Raw genomic sequence first — 20,825 nt, forward strand, 5'->3', positions numbered from 1 at the left:
CAGTCCAAAGACATGCAGGTTAGGTTAACTGGTGACTCTAAATTGACCGTAGGTGTGAATGTGAGTGTGAATGGTTGTCTGTGTCTATGTGTCAGCCCTGTGATGACCTGGCGACTTGTCCAGGGTGTACCCCGCCTTTCGCCCGTAGTCAGCTGGGATAGGCTCCAGCTTGCCTGCGACCCAGTAGAAATATAAAGCGGCTAGAGATAATGAGATGAGATTTTGGATGCCTCAAATGGCGCGCACACAACGCACCAGGCGCACGAGCGCACACAACGCACCAGGCGCGCGCGCACACAACGCACCAGGCACACACAACGCATTACATGTGCCTCAGTTGTTTGACCTTTTCTTCGATCAACTTTTCAATGAACGCCTCTCGCCGATTGCCATCTACCGCCTTTAGCCAGTCTTTAAAATCAGGTTCCTCCAGCCAGAGGTCTGAAAATTTGCATTTCCCCATTGTTTAATTCTCGTGCAGATGTCGCCAGTCGGGTCAACAGATAGATTCGACAAGAGCCGTATAAACAAAGTCAGTCTCGTACTAAACAATCTCTGGTATAAATTTATACTGGATTCGACCGTTATTGGAATTCAATGCGCATGCGCCACCAACTCCTCACTGCGGTCCTCCTCGATACATAAAAATAAATTCACCCAAATGTAGTAATTTATGGATATTATGGCATGCAGGTTAATTAAACGAATTAGAAAACACATAGGCCCAGTTGGATGGGGGTCAAAAAAAAAAAATTTACTACCACGTCAGATTACGTTTACTACCTTTTACTGGCCATAATTTAGCCTATTTTAATTAACTACCTTTTACTACCTTTTAAAACCCCGCGGGAACCCTGTTGTTAATATCTCTGTATACTTCACAGAGTTTTGACAAGGAATGACAACGCTGAAAAACTGACTTTGTCTGCATACGTCCATAACCGGTGTATTTTCCCCTTACAGCTCAAATATAAAAAAGGTCAACAACCCTGTTAATGGTATGACTAGTAGTGCTAAGTAGTACATATATCATGCACAAATCAAAACCATCCTACTACTGTTCCTCTGTCAGAGAGGTCCTTACGAAGTGTGCGAATCGTATGTCCATAACCACGGAATTGCCCATAAATCCTAGTTGGGGAAAAAAAAATAAAAATCAGCATTTTATGGGTTGAAAATTGCTCAAAATGCCATCTAATGGTTAAAATCATCCTGAACCATGCAAGGCTGATGCTGACGAAGAGTTGACCGTTTGGTCTCTAGGTCATGACATTTTTATTTAAAAAAAAAAGTTAATGCACTCTGATCAGAGGTAGGCAAACCACCGCCACCACCCTTAAGTGGGAGTCTATGAAACTACACTCATTTGAAATACATGCTGATCAAGACCCCATCATTCACAGGTGTTTATGATATTTTACCACCTTGACACTCTCCTCAGCCCCTCTCTACTCCCGTCTTTTGCTGTGAGGCTCAGAGCTGGAGGTAAAGTTGCACTTTAACTCCTACGAGAGACCAAGTTAAACTGGTCAAATATGTTATCAACCAAAATGAAAGAATATTACTTATTGTCTATGTGAGTAGGGGCGGCACGGTGGTGTAGTGGTTAGCACTGTCGCCTCACAGCAAGAAGGTCCTGGGTTCGAGCCCAGCGGCCGACGAGGGCCTTTCTGTGTGGAGTTTGCATGTTTTCGCCGTGTCTGCACCGGTTTCCCCCACAGTCCAAAGGCTACTTGGTGGCTCTAAATTGACCGTAGGTGTGAATGTGAGTGTGAATGGTTGTCTGTGTCTATGTGTCAGCCCTGCGATGACCTGGCGACTTGTCCAGGGTGTACCCCGCCTCTCGCCCATAGTCAGCTGGGATAGGCTCCAGCTTGCCTGCGACCCTGTACAGGATAAGCGGCTACAGACAATGGATGAACTACTATGTGAGTAGTTAAGCAGAGAACACTTTCTCTGTGCAGCGTATCAGATAACAAATAGGCCAAATAGAAAATAATGAAAGTCACATGCAGAAGAACTAACCGGTAATCTCTAACTCGGCCCAGTGTGACTTCTTCCCACTGGCTGCCTCCTCTGCCGACATGATAGTGTACAGCCTGCGCGGGTCTGGAGGCTCATATTTCTCCTTTGGCATACCTGTCAATCTGGGCAAAAACACATCACATCAGACCTGTGCCATGTGCACAAACAATACGTACAATATTCCTTCTTAAGTGTGTGATCAAACACAAGATCTGACAGTTTGACTGTAGCTAAGAATGCTTACGATGTCTATTCATGTCTCGTCTTAGCCTTAGATTCTTCACACACAGGCCACAGAGCGATTGCATTTATACACGTTTCTGGCCACAAGCTTCAGAATGTTGAAAGTTGCAATCTGACTGACTCTCAGCATTTATGTGCAACATGAGAACGCTAAACATTTCTCCAAACAAGATAGCGTCGCTGGTAGGACTGGGCGATATGATGGTGTGTGTATGCATGTTTATTCTCTCCACATTCATTAGATATGAGCAATCGCATGCTCTGATTGGCTACTCTACTACTACACTGTCAGCCTGCGAGTAGAGAAAAACAAAATGTTAAAGCGTTTTGCCGAACCAACCGAGGACAAAATGAACTCTACTTGAAAACAAAACCCCAAAAAATACAAAAAAAAAAGCAACAAAATATAGTATTTGATGGTAAGAACGTATCTTTTTATTTTCAAGAATTATTATAATAGCATTTTTCACAAATTGCTACTACCATTTCGCCAGTTTGTTTACATTCTAAGCGGAAATGATTTTGTCGGACGTTTTGTACAAAGATTTTATTTATTGAATTTGCAAAAAAAAAATGCTCCGTTTCTCAAAATCCAGTGAATGTGGATAGAATAAATATGTTATTTACCAGCTGGGAGGTCCGTATCGTGAAATACCGTGACCGAGGTCTTGAAAGTACTGACTGAGGCTCTCTGGGCCGAGGTCAGTATTCAAGGCCAAGGTCATGGTATTTCACGATACGGACCGACCTTAAGCTGGTAAATAACATTTCTTTTTTTCTTTACCAAATTCTAACAGAAAACGAGAGCGCCCGAAAGGGAAAACCGAGTCGAGCTGCCATTTTGAATCCTCATTCACGGCTGTAATGCAAATGGCTTCCTCCTCGGTATACAAGTGCACTTCCATGGCAGGAAAAAAAAAAACCTACAGTACCAGTCAAAAGTTTGGAAACACCTTCAAATTCAATATTTTTATTTTTTTCCCTACATTGTAAATTAATACTGAAGTCATCCAGACTATGCAGCAACACATAAGGAATGATTTAGTAAACTTTAAAAATGTTAATCAAACCAAAATATGTTTTAGATTTTAGATTCTTCAAAGTAGGCACCTTTTGCTTTGATTACAGCTTTGCACACTCTTGACATTCTCTCAATGAGCTTCATGAGGTCATCACTCGAAATGGTTTTCCAACAGTCTTGGAGTTCCCAGAGGTGCTGAGCACTTGTTGGCTGCTTTGCCTTCACTCTGCGGTTCAACTCATCCCAAACTGACTGACCTTCATTTCTTAAAGTAAAGTAATGATGGACTGTCATTTTTCTTTACTTAGTTGAGTAGTTCTTGGCATAATATGGATTAGAACAGTACTCAAATAGGGCCATTCACTGTATACCAACTCTACCTCTTCACAACACAGCTGATGGTCTCAAACACATTAAGAGGTCAAGAAATTCAAGAAATTAACTCTTGACAAGGCACAGCTGTAAACTGAAAGCCATTCCAGGTGACTACCTCGTAAAGCTGACTGAGAAAATGCCAAGATGTGCAAAGCTGTCATCTAAGCAAAAGGTGCCTACTTTGAAGAATCTAAAATATAAAACATATTCTGGTTTAACACTTTTTTTTGTTTACCAAATAATTCCATACACTACCGTTCAAAAGTTTGGGGTCACCCAGATAATTTTGTGTTCTCCATGAAAAGTCACACTTTTATTTACCACCATAAGTTGTAAAATGAATAGAAAATATAGTCAAGACGTTTTTCTGGCCATTTTGAGCATTTAATCGACCCCACAAATGTGATGCTCCAGAAACTCTGGCTACGTTTACATTAGACCGTATCTGTCTCATTTTCTTCGTGGATGCACTGTCCGTTTACATTAAACCCCCTGGAAATGGGAATCTGCCAGCGTCCACGTATTCAATCCAGATCGTGTCAGCTCCGGTGCTGTGTAAACATTCAGAATACGCGGATACGCTGTGCTGAGCTCTAGCTGGCGTCTCATTGGACAACGTCACTGTGACATCCACCTTCCTGATTCGCTGGCGTTGGCCATGTGACGCGACTGCTGAAAAACGGCGCGGACTTCCGCCTTGTATCACCTTTCATTAAAAAGAGTATAAAAGTATGAAAATACTGCAAATACTGATGCAAATACTGCCCATTGTGTAGTTATGATTGTCTTTAGGCTTGCCATCCTTCCACTTGCAAGTGGTAAGTGATATGCGCTGGGATCACACACACAGCGGCTCAGTCCCGAACCACAGCTTGTTCACTTCACTCGCGTGCTCTGTGAGCTGCGCAAGGCCGGAGTGCGCACCCTCCAGAGGGCACTCACTGTTCAGGGCGGAGTGATTTGGAGCGCAGGATACCTGCGGAGCCGAGCGTATCCGTGTATTGATATTGCTGTGTGCACGCGAATCGTGTATTGGTGTTGTTTTGTGCACGCTAATCGTTTTAAAAACATTAATCTGATGATCCGCTGATACGGTCTAATGTAAACATGGGCTCAATCTGCTCAAAGGAAGGTCAGTTTTATAGCTTCTCTAAAGAGCTAAACTGTTTTCAGCTGTGCTAACATGATTGTACAAGGGTTTTCTAATCATCCATTAGCCTTCTGACGCAATGAGCAAACACATTGTACCATTAGAACACTGGAGTGATAGTTGCTGGAAATGGGCCTCTATACACCTATGGAGATATTGCACCAAAAACCAGACATTTGCAGCTAGAATAGTCATTTACCACATTAGCAATGTATAGAGTGGATTTCTGATTAGTTTAAAGTGATCTTCATTGAAAAGAACAGTGCTTTTCTTTCAAAAATAAGGACATTTCAAAGTGACCCCAAACTTTTGAACGGTATTTCTTCATAATGTCAATGACTTTAGTATTAATCTACAATTCAGAAAATTTTAAAATAATGAAAAACCACTGAATTAGAGGCGTTTCCAAACTTTTGACTGGTACTGTACATTTTGCCGCCTATGTAGTCCCCTATTTATACAAAATTGAGTCATTCAGGATTCAGCCATGTTTTTGCTTGGCGTTAGCAACAGTTACAGGTTTTTAGCTTTCTCCTGAAATGTTTTATTTTATTTCTTCTTCCTCAGGGTAGTAAAACTCACTTTCGCTGTGAAGACTCTCGTTATCGCTATCCATGATGTAAAATTTAAGGAAAAGGCAACTTTTGTACAAAATCACCACAAATAGATAGATAAATATATAAAGTAATCAATCTTGGAATTTATAGAGAAAGAACAGACCGCATAACAGTATCTTTTAACTTTTAATAATATGGGCTTGCGCTGAGCTCAGCGAAGATGCGTTCCGCCATATTGATCTACTGCGTGACGTCATGCGGCCCACCACTGAAAAGAACTCTTCAGTGCTTCATGGTAATAAGGTAAAAAACCAGTACAATCGCTTCTTCAAAGTTTCACCAAATGGTTTTATTTATGCAACTTAAAGCTCATAATACTGTATAACTTTGGTTGAGTAAAAACACAGAGCAAAAACATGTCTGAATCCTGAAGGACTCCTATTTGGATTTGTCCTACCAAGCCTACTGCGCATGCGTGAAGCATCTCGGCTCGGTTTTCCCTTTCGGGCGCTCTCGTTTTCTGTTAGAATTTGGTAAAGAAAAAAATAAGTAAATATTATTTACCAGCTTACCGGGTCCATGAACATAAATCTGACAGCTGACAAGGTCGGGATATAAACGAATCGAATACAAGCCACCCGCCGGGACTCCTAATCACAGTGATCTGCTTGTAAACACTGTTTTCATGGGCCCAGTGACGTCACAGATCAGAGGGAGGCGCATTAACGAAAGATTCTGATTGGTTTATAGTTGCCCACAATCTCAAAATGGCTGACTCCTCCAACTTCGACTCCTCTGTGTCAATTCATGATTTCAAAGTTAAAAATATTTTTTCATGTTCGATATATAATGGAAATAATTAACGGAATTGATTACGTATATGTTTTTCTCCTATTACACACCTGGTTTTGTACAAAAGTTGCCTTTTCCTTTAATGCTATTCTCCTGAGAAATGCTGGCAAAAATTTACAAGATTTTTGATAATCTTATAAATAAATCTTATTAAAAAAAAAAAAAAAAGATAAATATGTTGACAAAAAATGCTACTATGTTTGTTGTTGTTGTGAACGAGCGAGTCGCCAGAGGTCCGTAACCGGGGTCCGTAACGGAGATCCGTACCGTAGGATACGAACCCGCTCGCCAGCCAATCAGAGCGCAGGATTTGATGGAAACCGGACCGCGAAAAAAATAAAAACAGTTAATCCACTCAATCTCATCGTACGTGGCTTATAGCCAACTCAGCACTATGCGCCTTGTCGGCTATCAGCTCACGTACGATTCGATTTCGTGGAATAACTTAAATATACAAGCCCAGTCCTACCAGCGACTATACTGTATCTCATCTCTTATCTTGCGAGTATTGCCTTTTGAGATCAGGTCATACTACCTGACTGGTCTTCACTATTGGCTGACTGGATGAAAACAAAAGGCACCTTCCATTCCACTGGGTTTATTATGTACACCCAGGGCTCTACAGTGCGCACATTTCACTCGCATTTGCGAGCGAATTTTTCGGCATGCGAACGACGAAAAAAAAAAACCGCGCATTCGTGCGAGGGCTTCTTGCGGCCGACAATTTAGGAAAGCACTGAGCACAGACGTGACGAGTTCAGCATTCTAAAATGTATCAAACGTTAAACTGCAAAGTATGTAAATCCAGCGCTGGATAGCCTACCTAATATAGTGTAACGAGTAACGGCCTGCATTGTTGTAAGTGTGTGTGTTCAGTGTTGTGTACGTGCGTGTGTGTTCTGCCTGCGCCTTGCTCCCTGTCTGTAGTTGCATGCATTGCCCGTCTTGCACCTGCGGTGGTTCCCATGGCAGCCGGGGGGGTCAAAAAGTTACATTTTTTTGCCGTTCTGCCACATCTTTCTGTGATTGCCCCGCTTTCCCACGGTTGTATGTTGTGGGTGTGGCATTAGGTGGGAAAAGTGCTTTTTAGGGATTCATCAGATCATTCAACTGAGAGATAACAGAGCTGGTTCGGACCGAGCTGAGAAATATATTCGCTATGCAGAGAATAACGGCATTTTTTAAAAGCAATGATGGTGGAAACAATAAAAGAACGGATGAGGAAGAAAGTGTAGTGAAGAAAGCTAGAACGACGGGAGAAGGTGCGGGAAAATTATAAAATGAGATGGAAAGCACACACCCCAGTGCAAACATTTAGATGGGAACATACAACACAGCAGAAAAACAAATATACAGTATATACAAATGGTGCATGTCACAACACAGCAGAAAAACAAAGAATATATATACACACAACTGGGCGTGTTGAGTTGCAGATGTTAATTGCACATTAGTTATAGAAACTCAGTTCAGCTACAAAACTCAGGATATTGCACTGTATTTGGTATTGCATTGTATTGGGTATGGATGTAAAAGTGTAGAAATATAAATATAAAATATACAAAAGCTATAAAAACTAAAAAGTTGCTCTGTGAGGTTGCACTGTAATAAGTATTGCACTGTATCAGGCAAGTGTGAGAATATTGTCCTTTGAGGTTCTTGTTGGTGCATTGTTGCACCTGCCAGAACTGGCATCAGTCAGTGCATGTAATTAGCCTTTTTCACATTACGTCACTTGCAGAAGAACCTCACATCCGTTTTCAGCCTTTTGAATGGAAGAAGAGGCGGCATGCTAATCTGCTGGCTAACAAGTAGCAACCATAGAAAGTCAGTAAACTTCCTTTCCAAAACAAGGCAGATAGGTGACTGGAATGGTCGCTAACAATACGTAATGATAAACAACAATGCACAATATTATTATCAGTCTTATCTGTGAATGACACAGTTTTGTTAGAATATGTTGCCGCCGTATACCTCTTCTTCCATTCAAAAGGCTGAAAACGGATACGAGTTCCCCTGCAAGTGACGTAATGTGAAAAAGGCTAATTGTTCAAGGTGGTTATGGCCTGTGGGGAAAAACTGTTTTTGAGTCTGTTGGTCCTTGCTTTGATGCACCTGTAACGCCTGCCTGAGGGCAGCAAGTCAAAGAACTCAGAGCCAGGGTGGGAGCTGTCCTTGATGATGTTGTTAGCTCTGCTGAGCTCTGCTCTCTGTTTAGCTACTGTTTGTTCATTCATTCAGTTGTTCGTTATTCATTTTATTAATTCGTTTATTCATTCATTCTCAATTGAATTTTGCGTTTTATGTGTTGGTGTGTCTAAGGTTTGCGCTGCAATAAACCTCTAAAATGAAAACCTACTTGTGCTCGTGCCCCCATTTTTTTCCCTGTGCTCCTAAAATTTTTTAACTTAGGAGCGCATGTGCTCCTGAAAAAAAAAAAGTTAGTGTAGAGCCCTGTGTACACCTTTCAACACGTGAGCTTTTGTAATCTGATCTCCAAAGCACAGTACCGGTGCATTACATGCATAAACAAGTTGCTTGGGTAGTTTACAATCAGATACTCAAATCAGAAATGTTTGTCAGAAATGTCAGTCAATGTAAAAGTTGAATGTGCGAATGCTGTTCTTGGATTACAGTTCAGCATTCAACACAATCATTCCCCAGCAGCTAATACAAAAACAGACATTTGAGACTCAATACCTCTCTTTGTAACTGGGTGCTGGACTTTCTTACAGGGAGGCCACAGAACGTGTGGGTCGGCAGTAACACCTCAAGAACCATCATGCTGAGCACAGGGGCCCCACAAGGGTGTGTGTTCAGCCCGCTGCTCTTCATCCTGCTGACCCATGACTGTGTACCAATCTACAGCACCAACCACATCATCAAGTTTGCGGATGACACGACTGTGGTGGGCCTCATCATGAACAACGATGAAGCCAACTACAGGAACGAGGTGAGCCAACTGGTCGAGTGGAGTAAAGACAACAATCTCTTCCTGAACGTGGAGAAGACCAAAGATATTGTAGTCGACTTCAGGAGAGGTCACTCACAGCATCCCCCTCTGACCATTGATGGTGCTGCAGTGGAGAGGGTGAGCAGCACCAAATTCCTAGGGGTGCACATCGCTGAGGACCTCTCCTGGTCCAACAACACCACATCGCTGGCCAAGAAGGCTCAAACTTGCCTCTACTTCCTCCACAAACTGAGGAGTGCATGAGTCCCACCCCCCATCATGTGCTCATTCTACAGGGGCACCATTGAGAGTGTCCTCACTGGCTGCATCACTGTGTGGTACGGAGGCTGCAGTGCCTCCTGCCGGAAGACTCTACAACGCATAGTGAACACGGCCAGCAAGATCATCAGTACCCCTCAGCCCTCCCTTATGGACATCTATCACTCCCGTCTCACCCGCAGAGCCATCAGCATCGCTGGTGACACCTCCCACCCTTCACACTCACTCTTCAGCCTCCTGCCCTCAGGGAAAAGGTACCGGAGCCTCCGGGCCCGCTCCACAAGACTGCTAAACAGCTTCATCCACCAGGCTGTCAGGATGCTGAACTCTGTCCACTACCTACCCCCTACCCCTGGTCTGTAACACATTCATTCACTCAAGAAAACTACCTCATCCGTTTGCACATCACACCACAAACATTAGCATTACTGCTGTATCTGCTGCTATTGCTCATTTGCACTACTGTCATATACACCTCGTAAGCTGCTCTTCTAAGCACCCTCTCCGTTATTGTACTGTATTGCACTACTGCTATTTTGTACATTGATTTTAGAGTATTTTTTATCTATATTTATATATATTGTTTTTTCATATTTTTGTGTGTGTGTGTAAAATCTTTTTTTTTTTTTTTTTACAAGTAAGGTGAGAGAGAAACAGCATTTCAATTCTCCTATATGTCCTGGATATATAGTGAATTGACGATAAAGAATCTTTGAATGTACGAGTACATTATAAAGTGACAAATTAATGGCACATTTAGAAACAAAGCACTTCATAAACCAGTTACTGACAGAAGGTTAATAATTCACATCTTGCTCGGAAATCAGAACCAGTTTCTCCTCGTCAAGCTTCGCAATTGCATACCAGCACACATGAGAACAAATAAACAAATTAGAAGAATAAAATAATGAACAGCCTAAAACACAGAACTGAATTCAGCACATTTTCCAATCCATTTAAACACAAGATACAGCTGACTATAGAGAACTTCATCACACCTCCAGTGTTTTCAAATCAGAAGCATGTGGAGCCTCTGTTCGGTTACCACAAGCATATCAGTTGCAGATTAGTATCAGGTCTCAGCCCACAATCAGAGCTCTGATAGCTGTAGTGTATCAAAAATGGAAAAAAAATTAAATCTGTTCATCCCTGCATGTAATAGCACTCTGGTCAGTGTTGTATTCACAACATGTCCATATATCACAGGAAATACAGGATACAGAGACTTTAAAATGTACTGTACAAGCAGCGTTTGCAATAACTTATGCTAAGCACTACATCCTGTATCACATTTAGAAGAACAATGTGCGGTCCGTCACATCTCGTTCTGCATTTGCGATTAGTTATGCAGACAAGGTCGGGTGGGTCTCTCTGCACAAGATAGCAGGCTGTTGCTACAATACATCTACCCAACTGGTCAATATGCAAGTACCTAAAAACAGCACTAAATATATAAATCATTTCAAAACACTGGAAGAAACTGCCACATTTGGGAGCAAGGAAGGTTCTTAGAGCAGACTGGGCAATAGGAGCTCATTTACTTTCTATGCAACTCTCCTGCAGCTGTTGCATACCAGAACAAAATAAATGCACTTTGACCAGTGCAATCACAGCAAGTAAAATCCATGCTTAACTTTAGGCCATGAGGAATATTTCCCCAACTTACTCGTATCAGCTGTACACACTGTAACCTGATCAGTGTGATATGCAGATTCGGCACTAATGCCGGCCGACAGCTGGAAACTGATCACAGAAATTACAACAGGTCATGGGCTTAAGAACGAGGCAGGTGTAAAGAGCAATACATAAAGGTTTTACGGTTTGTTTTTAATCCCCTAAGTAGACTGTTGGCCTTTAACACTGCAGATATAGGGGAAGCCATGGCCTGATGGTTAAAGCAGCAGCTTTGGGATCAAAAGGTCACCAGTTTGATTCCCTGGACCAGCAGGAATGGCTGAAGCGCCCTTGAGCAAGGCACCTAACCCCCAAACGGTTCCCCAGGCAGCTCTGGGTAGGTTGTACGTCGCTCTGGATAAGAGCGTCTGCTAAATGCCATTAATGTAATGTAATATGCTTTAGGGGTCGACCGATAATCGGCCTGGCCGATATATCGGGCCGATATTCTGCATTTTTAGGGTTATCGGTATCGGCCATAATTTCCACTGATATGCCGATAACATGCCTTTTTGCAGCCATTTCGTTCCTAACGCGACTGTCACTGCACGTCCTTTCCTTACTCGGCTCTCTGAGTTCAAGAACACGGTCCCGCCCACCACAACATCTGATTTGTTTGGCACAAGAGATATAACCAATCGACACGTGTAGCTAAACGCTGAGAACCGTTTCAAGGCGGCCGTACGGGCACTCAGGCAGAAGCGGCACAAGAGATACAGCCAATCAACACGCGTAGCTAAATGCTGTGAGCTGTTTCAAGGCGGCCGTATGGGCACTCGGGCAGAAGCAGATCCCACTTCAAGGTAAGGACACGCTGCTTTTGCTGCAATAAGTCACAAACACACAAGTTGCAAAAGCACAACATCATTATATGTTTACATTCTTCATCTGCTACTCGTTAAAATTGTCCATTTGCATCTGTGTAGCCAGGCAAACTTAGCTTACGGAAGGAAGCACTTGAATTAGCCTACAACCAACTAGTCTTGCTGAAACCACATGTAATGTTGCCCATAGTAAGCAGTCCCCAGCATAACGTAGGCTGCAGTCATTTTTAAATCCCCGTCTGGAAACGTTGTGAATGTGTCAGTAGTTCTACTCGAACAGTAGAATGACAGCCATACAGAGAGGTGGTCAAGGGAAGATGAAATAAAACGTAGTGTTTGTGCTCTGTAGGCTAGCGCAAGCCTACTGGCTATTTGTTATGGTAATGAGTAAACTTCATGACGTGACTCGTGCTCAAAAAGCGCATTGCACTTGTATATGTTAGGTAACTTTATAAAGCGCTATTTGAACATTTAAACAAGCCAGGCGCTTGTTGTGGGCTCAGTAATTAATTGTGTCGTGGATGCACACTTGCTTGGATAAATGGTAATGAACAAAATACATCAATTAAACTCTTGACTTAAATGTTCTTATGCTACTTCACATTGCGCTGTAATGTACTCCACTAGTATTTATAATTCTTGCGCCTCACTCCGACTTCCGTTCTCTGAACAGACTCTTAAAGGAGCAGCCGCTCCTTTTAATCAGAGCTTTTAACACTCCGTTCTCACTTTCTCTATCCTGGCCGTTCTCATCTACATTAGAATGTAGATGGTTACTTGTTAAGTTGTTACACAATAGGGAGTGATAGCCTACTTTGTTTGATTTTACTTTTTAAAAAATGCTGCAGGCAGCTCCCTACACTTGATTTGTTATTTAAAAACTACTTGAAGTTGGCAAGTCTTACTTATGCCGCTTTTCCACTACAAACGCGGCTGAGTCGGGCTGAGCCGTGCCGTGCTGAGTCGAGCTGAGCGGGGCTGTTGGAGTTGCATTTCGACTACAACCGCGCTGAACCGTGCTGGCTGGAAGTGGGTGGACACATTGGGTGGAGTTAGCGAAAGTGGGTGGACGTCAGGTGATGTCGTTAAGCAGCGCAAACAGTGACATCAGTGATCTTTTAAGCGGTAGTCTCACGACCCAAATAGTAAACAATAAACATGGAGGACATGGAGTCGTTAGTGTTGCTGGTCTTGGTGCTGTGGCTTGTTGTCACCGACAACGCGGACAAATACTGGCAAGAGCGTATAGATGAGGCGAGGCGCATAAGGCTTCATAATTCTCGTAATTCGTAATTCTCCTTCTTCCGGGTTTGCGGTGTTTACAGATCCCAGCGCGCTCGTGGGGCGTGTGTGGGCGTGTAAGGACACTCCTCCTCACCAATCAGTGCACAGGGGAGTGTCTGCTCACGCCCCCAACCTCACTCGGCTCGCTTTGGCTCGCTTCAGCCCCACTCCAAAACGGTGCGAGTTTTAGGGGCTAAGCAGGGCTGAAGCGAGCTGAGTCGTGCTGGTTTTTGGTAGTCGAAACGCGAGCCGTGTCGGGCTGAAGTGAGCTGAAGCGAGCTGAAAAAGGGTAGTGGAAAAGGGCCATTAGTTCTTAGTGTAAAAGAATCCAGAGTGTATTTTCATTTATTTTCCACTGAAAATGGTGAGCTGTAATATAGTAGGGAGTGATTTATTTTTTTATTGGTGAATATTTATTTTATTATTATTTTATTTCTCATTTTATTCTAACTAATGTTTGACTTTATTGTACAAATGCTGCTGTCATCTCCCTGCACAAAATTTAATGTTCAATTTTACAATTAAACATACATTTCATGGATATGAAGGTCTGTGTCAGTGTGTGCTATGTTTAATTTCATGTGAATTATAATGTTTACATTTATCGGTTGCACATATCGGTTATCAGCATCCCAATTCCATAATAATCGGTATCGGCCCTGAAAAAAACATATCGGTCGATCCCTAATATGCTTCGAATACATACTGCTTCTACACCTTAAAGATCCACCACACGGTTACTCTTGACTGTTCCTCAATCTCTAAAACAGGAACGCGATTGTGCTTTTGTGAAGCTCTGCAACAGACGTGCTTCTCCGAGGTTCCTTTTTAAAACCATCTTTTCTATCACCTTTGGGAACGGTTGAACCCATCTTATATTACAGTGATCAACCATAACATTATGATCACTGACAGGTGAGGTGAAGAACATCGATTCTCTCATTACAATGGCACTTGTCAAGGGGTGGGATAGATTAGGCAGCAAGAGAACAGTCAGTTCTTGAAGTTGATGTGTTGGAAGCAGGAAAAATGGGAAAGTCTAAGGATCTGAACAACTGTGACAAGGGCCAAATTGTGATGGCTAGATGATGACGGCTAGCCCATATGGTCCAATCCCACAGAAGAGCTTACTGCAGCACAAATTGCTGAAAAAGTTAAAACAGAAAGGTGTCAGCATTAACTTTTGCAGCAGTTTGTGCGACAGTAGCTCTTCTGTGGGATTGGACCATAAGGGCTAGCCTTCATGTCCCATGCGAATCAGTGAGCCTTTGACACCCATGACCCCATCACCAGTTGTCCTCCATTGGACCACTTTTGGTAGGTACTAACCACTGCATACCGAGAACACCCCACAAGATGTGCCGTTTTGGAGATGCTCAGACCCAGTCATCTAGCCATCACAATTTGGCCCTTGTCAAAGTCGCTCAGATCCTTTGCCCATTTTTCCTGCTTCCAACACATCAATATCAATAACTGACTGTTCTCTTACTGCCTAATATATCCCACCCTTTATCTCATTACAATGGCACCTGTCAATCAACATTATTCACTTCACCTGTCAGTGATCATAATGTTATGGCTGATCACCTGTACATTAGTAGAGAGCAGTAACCAGTAGACTTTTTTTTTTGCTGAAAAATCCAGCATAGACTGACCAGTTGTAAAAACACTGGCAGAATGGAATAGAAAGCATTTCTGAATTACTGCTACAAATACATGGTTATCCATCAATCCATATTGCTCATCCATCAGGGTTGCAGGGGAAGCTGGAGCCAACCCCAAGTGACTTCAGGTGAGAGGCAGGGCAGTTCGCCAATCTACCGCAGGGCTACACAGAGACGCTCACATTTACATCTATGGGCAATTTATGGCCCTTTTCCAGCTCACTTCAGCTCGCTTCAGCTCACTTCAGCCCGACACGGCTCACGTTTCGACTACCAAAAACCAGCACGACTCAGCTCGTTTCAGCCCTGCTTAGCCCCTAAAACTCGCACCGTTTTGGAGTGGGGCTGAAGCGAGCCAAGCCGTGCCGAGTGAGGTTGGGGGGGTGAGCAGACACTCCCCTGTGCACTGATTGGTGGGGAGGAGTGTCCTCACATGCCCACACACGCCCCGCGAGCGCGCTGGGATCTGTAAACACCGCAAACCCGGAAGGAGAATAATTACGAATTACAAGAATTTCTGAAGCCTTATGCGCCTCGCCTCATCTATACGCTCTTGCCAGTATCTGTCCGCGTTGTCGGTGACAACAAGCCACAGCACCAAGACCAGCAACACTAACGACTCCATGTCCTCCATGTTTATTGTTTACTATTCGGGTCGTGAGACTACCGCTTAAAAGGTCACTGATGTCACTGTTTGCGCTGCTTAACGACATCACCTGACGTCCACCCACTTCCAGCCAGCACAGTTCAGCGCGGTTGTAGTCGAAATGCAACTCCAACAGCCCCACTCAGCTCGACTCAGCACGGCACGGCTCAGCCCGACTCAGCCGCGTTTGTAGTGGAAAAGCGGCATTAGAGTAGCCCACTGGTCTAATCCACGTGTCTTTGGACTGTGTGAGGAAACCGGTACACCCAGAAGACACCCATGCAGGCACGGGGAAGAACATGCAAACTCCACACGGAAAGGGCCCAGGGGGCCACGAGATTCAAATACATTACACCACTACGCCGTTACATTTGTAATGTAATACATCACGATATGAAGTTACTCACCACTTGAGTACTCATACTCACGTTATTTTGAGGAATGCTTTTACTTCTACTCAAGTCACAATACTTTCACTTGAATATAGTTTTTGCTTACTCTACCCACCTCTGCATTTTATAGGCACTATGGGCCAGGGCAGATCCTGGGGGCAGAACTCTGAACATGGGCAGGAACCATTCAAATCTCAAACCGTCTATGTAACTGTTAGAGACCTAATCTTGAAAAAAGAAAGATTAATCCTGCCTAATACACCTTTAATCAAGTGATAAGGAAGCTGGAAAATGATTTACCAGCTGGCAAAGATGGTTTACCAGTGGAGCAGCTCAGTCTGTGTTTTGGTAGCTGGTCAAACTAAACCTGGATTTTTCATAATGGATAACACTTTGTACAGAACTTTGGTCAACAGACGTTATATATACAGTTTTCTTAGATTCCAGAGCTGACTGATGGAGTTTTGAAACGCCCGGTTTCTCTGAAAACATTGTGTACTAGACTTAACTCCTACTACATCTACTATTATTACTAAAGTGCACTGCAGTAACTCCCTGGATTCTTCCTCAATAATATATACATACAATAGTGTGCAAAAAGTCTTAGGCACCTTATTTTTTAGTACAAACTTTGCTATACATTTTTTTTAAATGACTTCTACGTTATCGTGTCAGTACGTTATTTTAGATTTCCAAACATTCATTTTCCAGCACGAAATTAAATGTTACAGAAAATTGCATGTACGTCAGTAAAGAAAGCAGCATATTATGTAAGAAAGAGACACTTTTCAGACAAAAACACAATGAAGGCTGCTGGGTTTTGCTGCAAAATCAAGATGCAAATGAGACAAAGGTGGGGTTTACATTAGACCGTATCAGCGGATCATCAGATTAATGTTTTTAAAAACGATTAGCGTGCACACAGCAACGCCAATACATGATTCGCGTGCACACAGCAACGCCAATACACGGATACGCTAATCACATGACTAATTCGGCACGTAAGTTGAGAAATGTGTCGGTGCGGCTCATCGCTTCCTCCTCAGCGGCTGCGCTCCAAATCACTCCGCCCTGAACAGCGAGTGCCCTCTGGAGGGTGCGCACTCCGGCCCTGCGCAGCTCACAGAGCGCGCGAGGTAAGCGCACGAGCAGTGATTCGGGACTGAGCCGCTGTGCACAAGTCACTTACCACTTGCAAGTGGAAGGATGGCAAGCCTAAAGACCATCATAACTACACAATGGGCAGTATTTGCATCAGTATTTGCAGTATTTTCATACTTTTATACTCTTTAATGAAAGGTGATACAAGGCGGAAGTCCGCGTCGTTTTTCAGCAGTCATGTCACATGACCAACGCCAGCGAATCAGGAAGGTGGATGTCACAGTGACGTTGTCCAATGACGACGCCAGCTAGAGCTCAGCACAGCGTATCCGCGTATTCTCAATGTTTACACAGCACCGGACCAGACACGATCTGGACTGAATACGTGGACCCTGGCGGATTCCCGTTTCCTGGCGTTTCCAGGCGTTTTAATGTAAACGGACAGTGCATCCGCGAAGAAAACGAGACAGATACGGTCTAATGTAAACTTGGCCAAAGTGTCCAGAAGAACTGTGGCTGGTTCTGCAAGATACTCAGTACTTGTTGCTCATTTTGCACTACATGTTTATCCTTTGTCTTGTATTTTGTCAGTTATGTTGCACCACAGGTCTTACTCAGTCATCAAACCATAGGTCTTACGCCCCTTTTCCACCAAAGCAGTCCCAGGGCTGGTTCGGGGCCAGTGCTTAGTTTGGAACCGGGTTTTCTGTTTCCACTGACAAAGAACTGGCTCTGGGGCCAGAAAAACCGGTTCCAGGCTAGCACCAACTCTCTGCTGGGCCAGAGGAAAGAACCGCTTACGTCAGCGGGGGGGCGGAGTTGTTAAGACCAACAACAATAGCAAGATCACGAAAGGTCGCCATTTTTAAGCGGCGAGAAACAGCAGCTGTACAAACGCAAAGTCATCCATTCTTATTGTTGTTGTTGCTGCTGCTTCTTCTTCTTCTCCGTGTTGTTGTTGCTACGATGTTCACGCCAAGGTTTATGCAAACGCAGCGACGTAACTGACGTATACAGCGACAATGACGTGGCTCCGCTTAGCACCCCCAGCTATGGAAAAGCAAACTGGTTCTCAGCTGGCTCGCAAGTTGAACGAGTCGTGAACCAGCACCAGCACTGGCCCCGAACCAGCCCTGGAACTGATTTGGTGGAAAAGGGGTATTAGAGAAACATTATTTCAAGGTTATTGTATATGGACAAGAAACATCTCTTGAATCAAGCAAGCACAACTTTATTCATCACACACTTGTGAAATTTCCTCTCTGCATTTAACCCATCTGAAGCAGTGAACACACACATGCACACACATGAGCAATGAGCACACACATACCCCATTTCCACCAAATCAGTTCCAGGGCTGGTTCGGGGCCAGTGCTGGTGCTGGTTCACAACTCGTTCAACTTGCGAGCCAGCTGAGAACCAGTCTGCTTTTCCATAGCTCGGGGTGCTAACGGAAGCCACGTCATTACGTCGCTGTATACGTCAGTTACGTCGCTACGTTTGCATAAACCTTGGCGCGAATATCGAAGCAAAAACAACACGGAAGAAGCAGCAGCAACAACAACAGCAATAATAATAATAATAATGGATGACTTCGCGTTTGTACAGCTGCTGCTTCTCGTCGCTTAAAAATGGCGATCTTTCGCGGTCTTGTTATTGTTGTTGGTCTTAACAACTCCGCCCCTCCGCTGACGTAAGCGGTTCTTTCCTCTGGCCCAGCAGAGAGTTGGTGCTAGCCTGGAACCGGTTTTTCTGGCCCCAGAGCCAGTTCTTTGTCAGTGGAAACAGAAAACCCGGTTCCAAACTAAGCACTGGCCCCGAACCAGCCCTGGAACTGCTTTGGTGGAAAAGGGGCAACACATACCCACAGCAGTGGGCAGCCATGCTAACAGCGCCCGGGGAGCAGTTGAGAGTTAGGTGCCTCGCTCAAGGGCACCTCAGCCCAAGGCCGTCCCATATTAACCTAACGTGCATGTCTTTGGGGGAAACCGGAGCACCCGGAGGAAACCCACGCAGACACGGGGAGAACATGCAAACTCCACACAGAAAGGCCCTCGCCAGCTGCTGGATTCGAGCCCAGAACCTTCTTGCTGTGAGGTGACCGTGCTAACCACTACACCACCATGCCGTGAATTGTTCCTGAAACTACTTTTTTTAAGCAGAGGTTCATCACACCAAATGATGACTTTATTTCATGTATTACCGTTTCCTGCTCTCTTTTTTTTTTTAAGAGACGGCAGGAAACGGTAATACATGAAATAAAGTCAATATCTGGCGTGATGAACCTCTGCTTAAAAACAAAAGTTTCAGGAACGATTCAGGAGATGTTTCTTGTCCGTATACAATAAGCTTGAAATAATGTTTCTCTAAGACCTGTGGTTTGATGCCTTATGTCCTGCCCAGGACGAAAAGGACTAAGTAAGTACTGTTTCCTGCTCTCTATAGTTTTTTTTTTTTAAAGGTCGAAACATTTAGTTTCATTTCATTATTTTTGAAGCCATGTTTGCTAGCACTATCGCCTCACGGCAAAAAGGTTCTGGGTTCGAACCTCACGGCCGACAGGAACCTTTCCGTGTGGATTTTGCATGTTCTCCCGTGTCTGTGTGGGTTTCCTCCGGGTGCTCCGGTTTCCCCAACAGTCCAAAGACATGCAGGGGAGGTAAAATACCCAGCCACTGGGGTTGCACAAGCCAGCGCATACTTAGTGCCAGTCCCAAGCCTGGAAAGATTGGGGAGGATTGCGTCAGGAAGGGCATCTGGTGTGCCAAATCAAATACAGAACAGATCCACTGTGGTGACTCCGAACAGGGGCAGCTGGAAGAGGATTTGCTCAAGTTGACAGAACTGCTTTGCATGTGCCTAAGATTTTTGCATGACTCTATACTGTAGGTCTGTCTGTATATCATCTTGACAAGTTTTGAAAAACGAAGAAACAGAACCTCAGTGTGGAGTTTAAAGAGGGACAAAAAGACCTGATTTGAAAAATGTGTAAAACAGAAAAAAAAAAGTTTTGGTCTGAGGAAAACAAGGTTGGGTTTTTTTTTTTTTGTTGTTATTTAGTCTCCAGCCAAAGCAGACAGGTGAACTATTACACAGACAGACTGCTGTACAAGTAAACTACACCCCCAAATTACAAATGCTTCTAATAAATAAATAAATACCTGACTACATTGTTTGTTTGTTTGTTTTCTCTCTCCCTCTGTGTGTGTGGACAGTTATACCGTTAGCTAGCAGTTGCTAAGTCTCTCCTTGGGACTTGAGGTAATTTTGACACGGTGACAGCTGCAAAAATGCACACAGCAAACATTTTCTTTTTTTTTTTTTAAACCATCACGTAGCTAAGCAGAAGTTGTTTACCTGCATTCGGGAGGTGGTAATGTAAATGCTGGGGTGATATTTTTCCAGACATGCAGCCAAACGTTGCCTTCTTCGCTCTTCAATCTCCTAACAGGCAGATAGAAGGACAACAATCATGGCTTCCGCTCAACTCAAAGCCCCCATTCACGTTATTTTTTTTCTTCCACCTCATTTCCTATAGCGCATCTGGATTGGCTGGTGTTTTATATAAACAAGCACGCGACATTTTCCATTGGGTAGACAGCACGTGAGGATTAACGACTACCCAATCGCAGCTCGGAAGGCGGGATCTGACCGAATGCGGGTGTGTAAAAATAACTGGCTGCATTCCTTGGTCTGAAATAGCCACTGAGGAAAGTTAGTAAACAGGCGCGACTGTAATTTATGTATAAATAAAGTCTTGCACAATTCGATTAAGCATAATGTTT

General features: G+C 43.7%; 1 protein-coding gene across 2 annotated transcripts in view; it reads right to left on the reverse strand.

Moving 5' to 3' along the window:
• The window catches only part of cnot6l (CCR4-NOT transcription complex, subunit 6-like), a 60,230-nt gene extending 39,712 nt beyond the window's left edge, over positions 1-20,518 (reverse strand). The window contains exons 1-2 of one of the 2 annotated variants that reach the window (XM_060907236.1): positions 20,398-20,507; positions 2,026-2,147 (exon numbers count right to left, since the gene is read on the reverse strand). In XM_060907236.1, the coding sequence (XP_060763219.1) occupies positions 2,026-2,137 (112 nt within the window). In that variant the 5' untranslated portion in view covers positions 2,138-2,147; positions 20,398-20,507. Of the gene's footprint in view, positions 1-2,025; positions 2,148-20,397 lie in introns of both variants that reach the window. The other variant, XM_060907235.1, reaches the window with a different exon arrangement.
• Between the last annotated feature and the right edge of the window lie 307 nt (positions 20,519-20,825).

Source organism: Neoarius graeffei, chromosome 24, assembly GCF_027579695.1.
Source record: "Neoarius graeffei isolate fNeoGra1 chromosome 24, fNeoGra1.pri, whole genome shotgun sequence".
NCBI classification, from domain to species: Eukaryota; Metazoa; Chordata; class Actinopteri; order Siluriformes; family Ariidae; genus Neoarius; species Neoarius graeffei.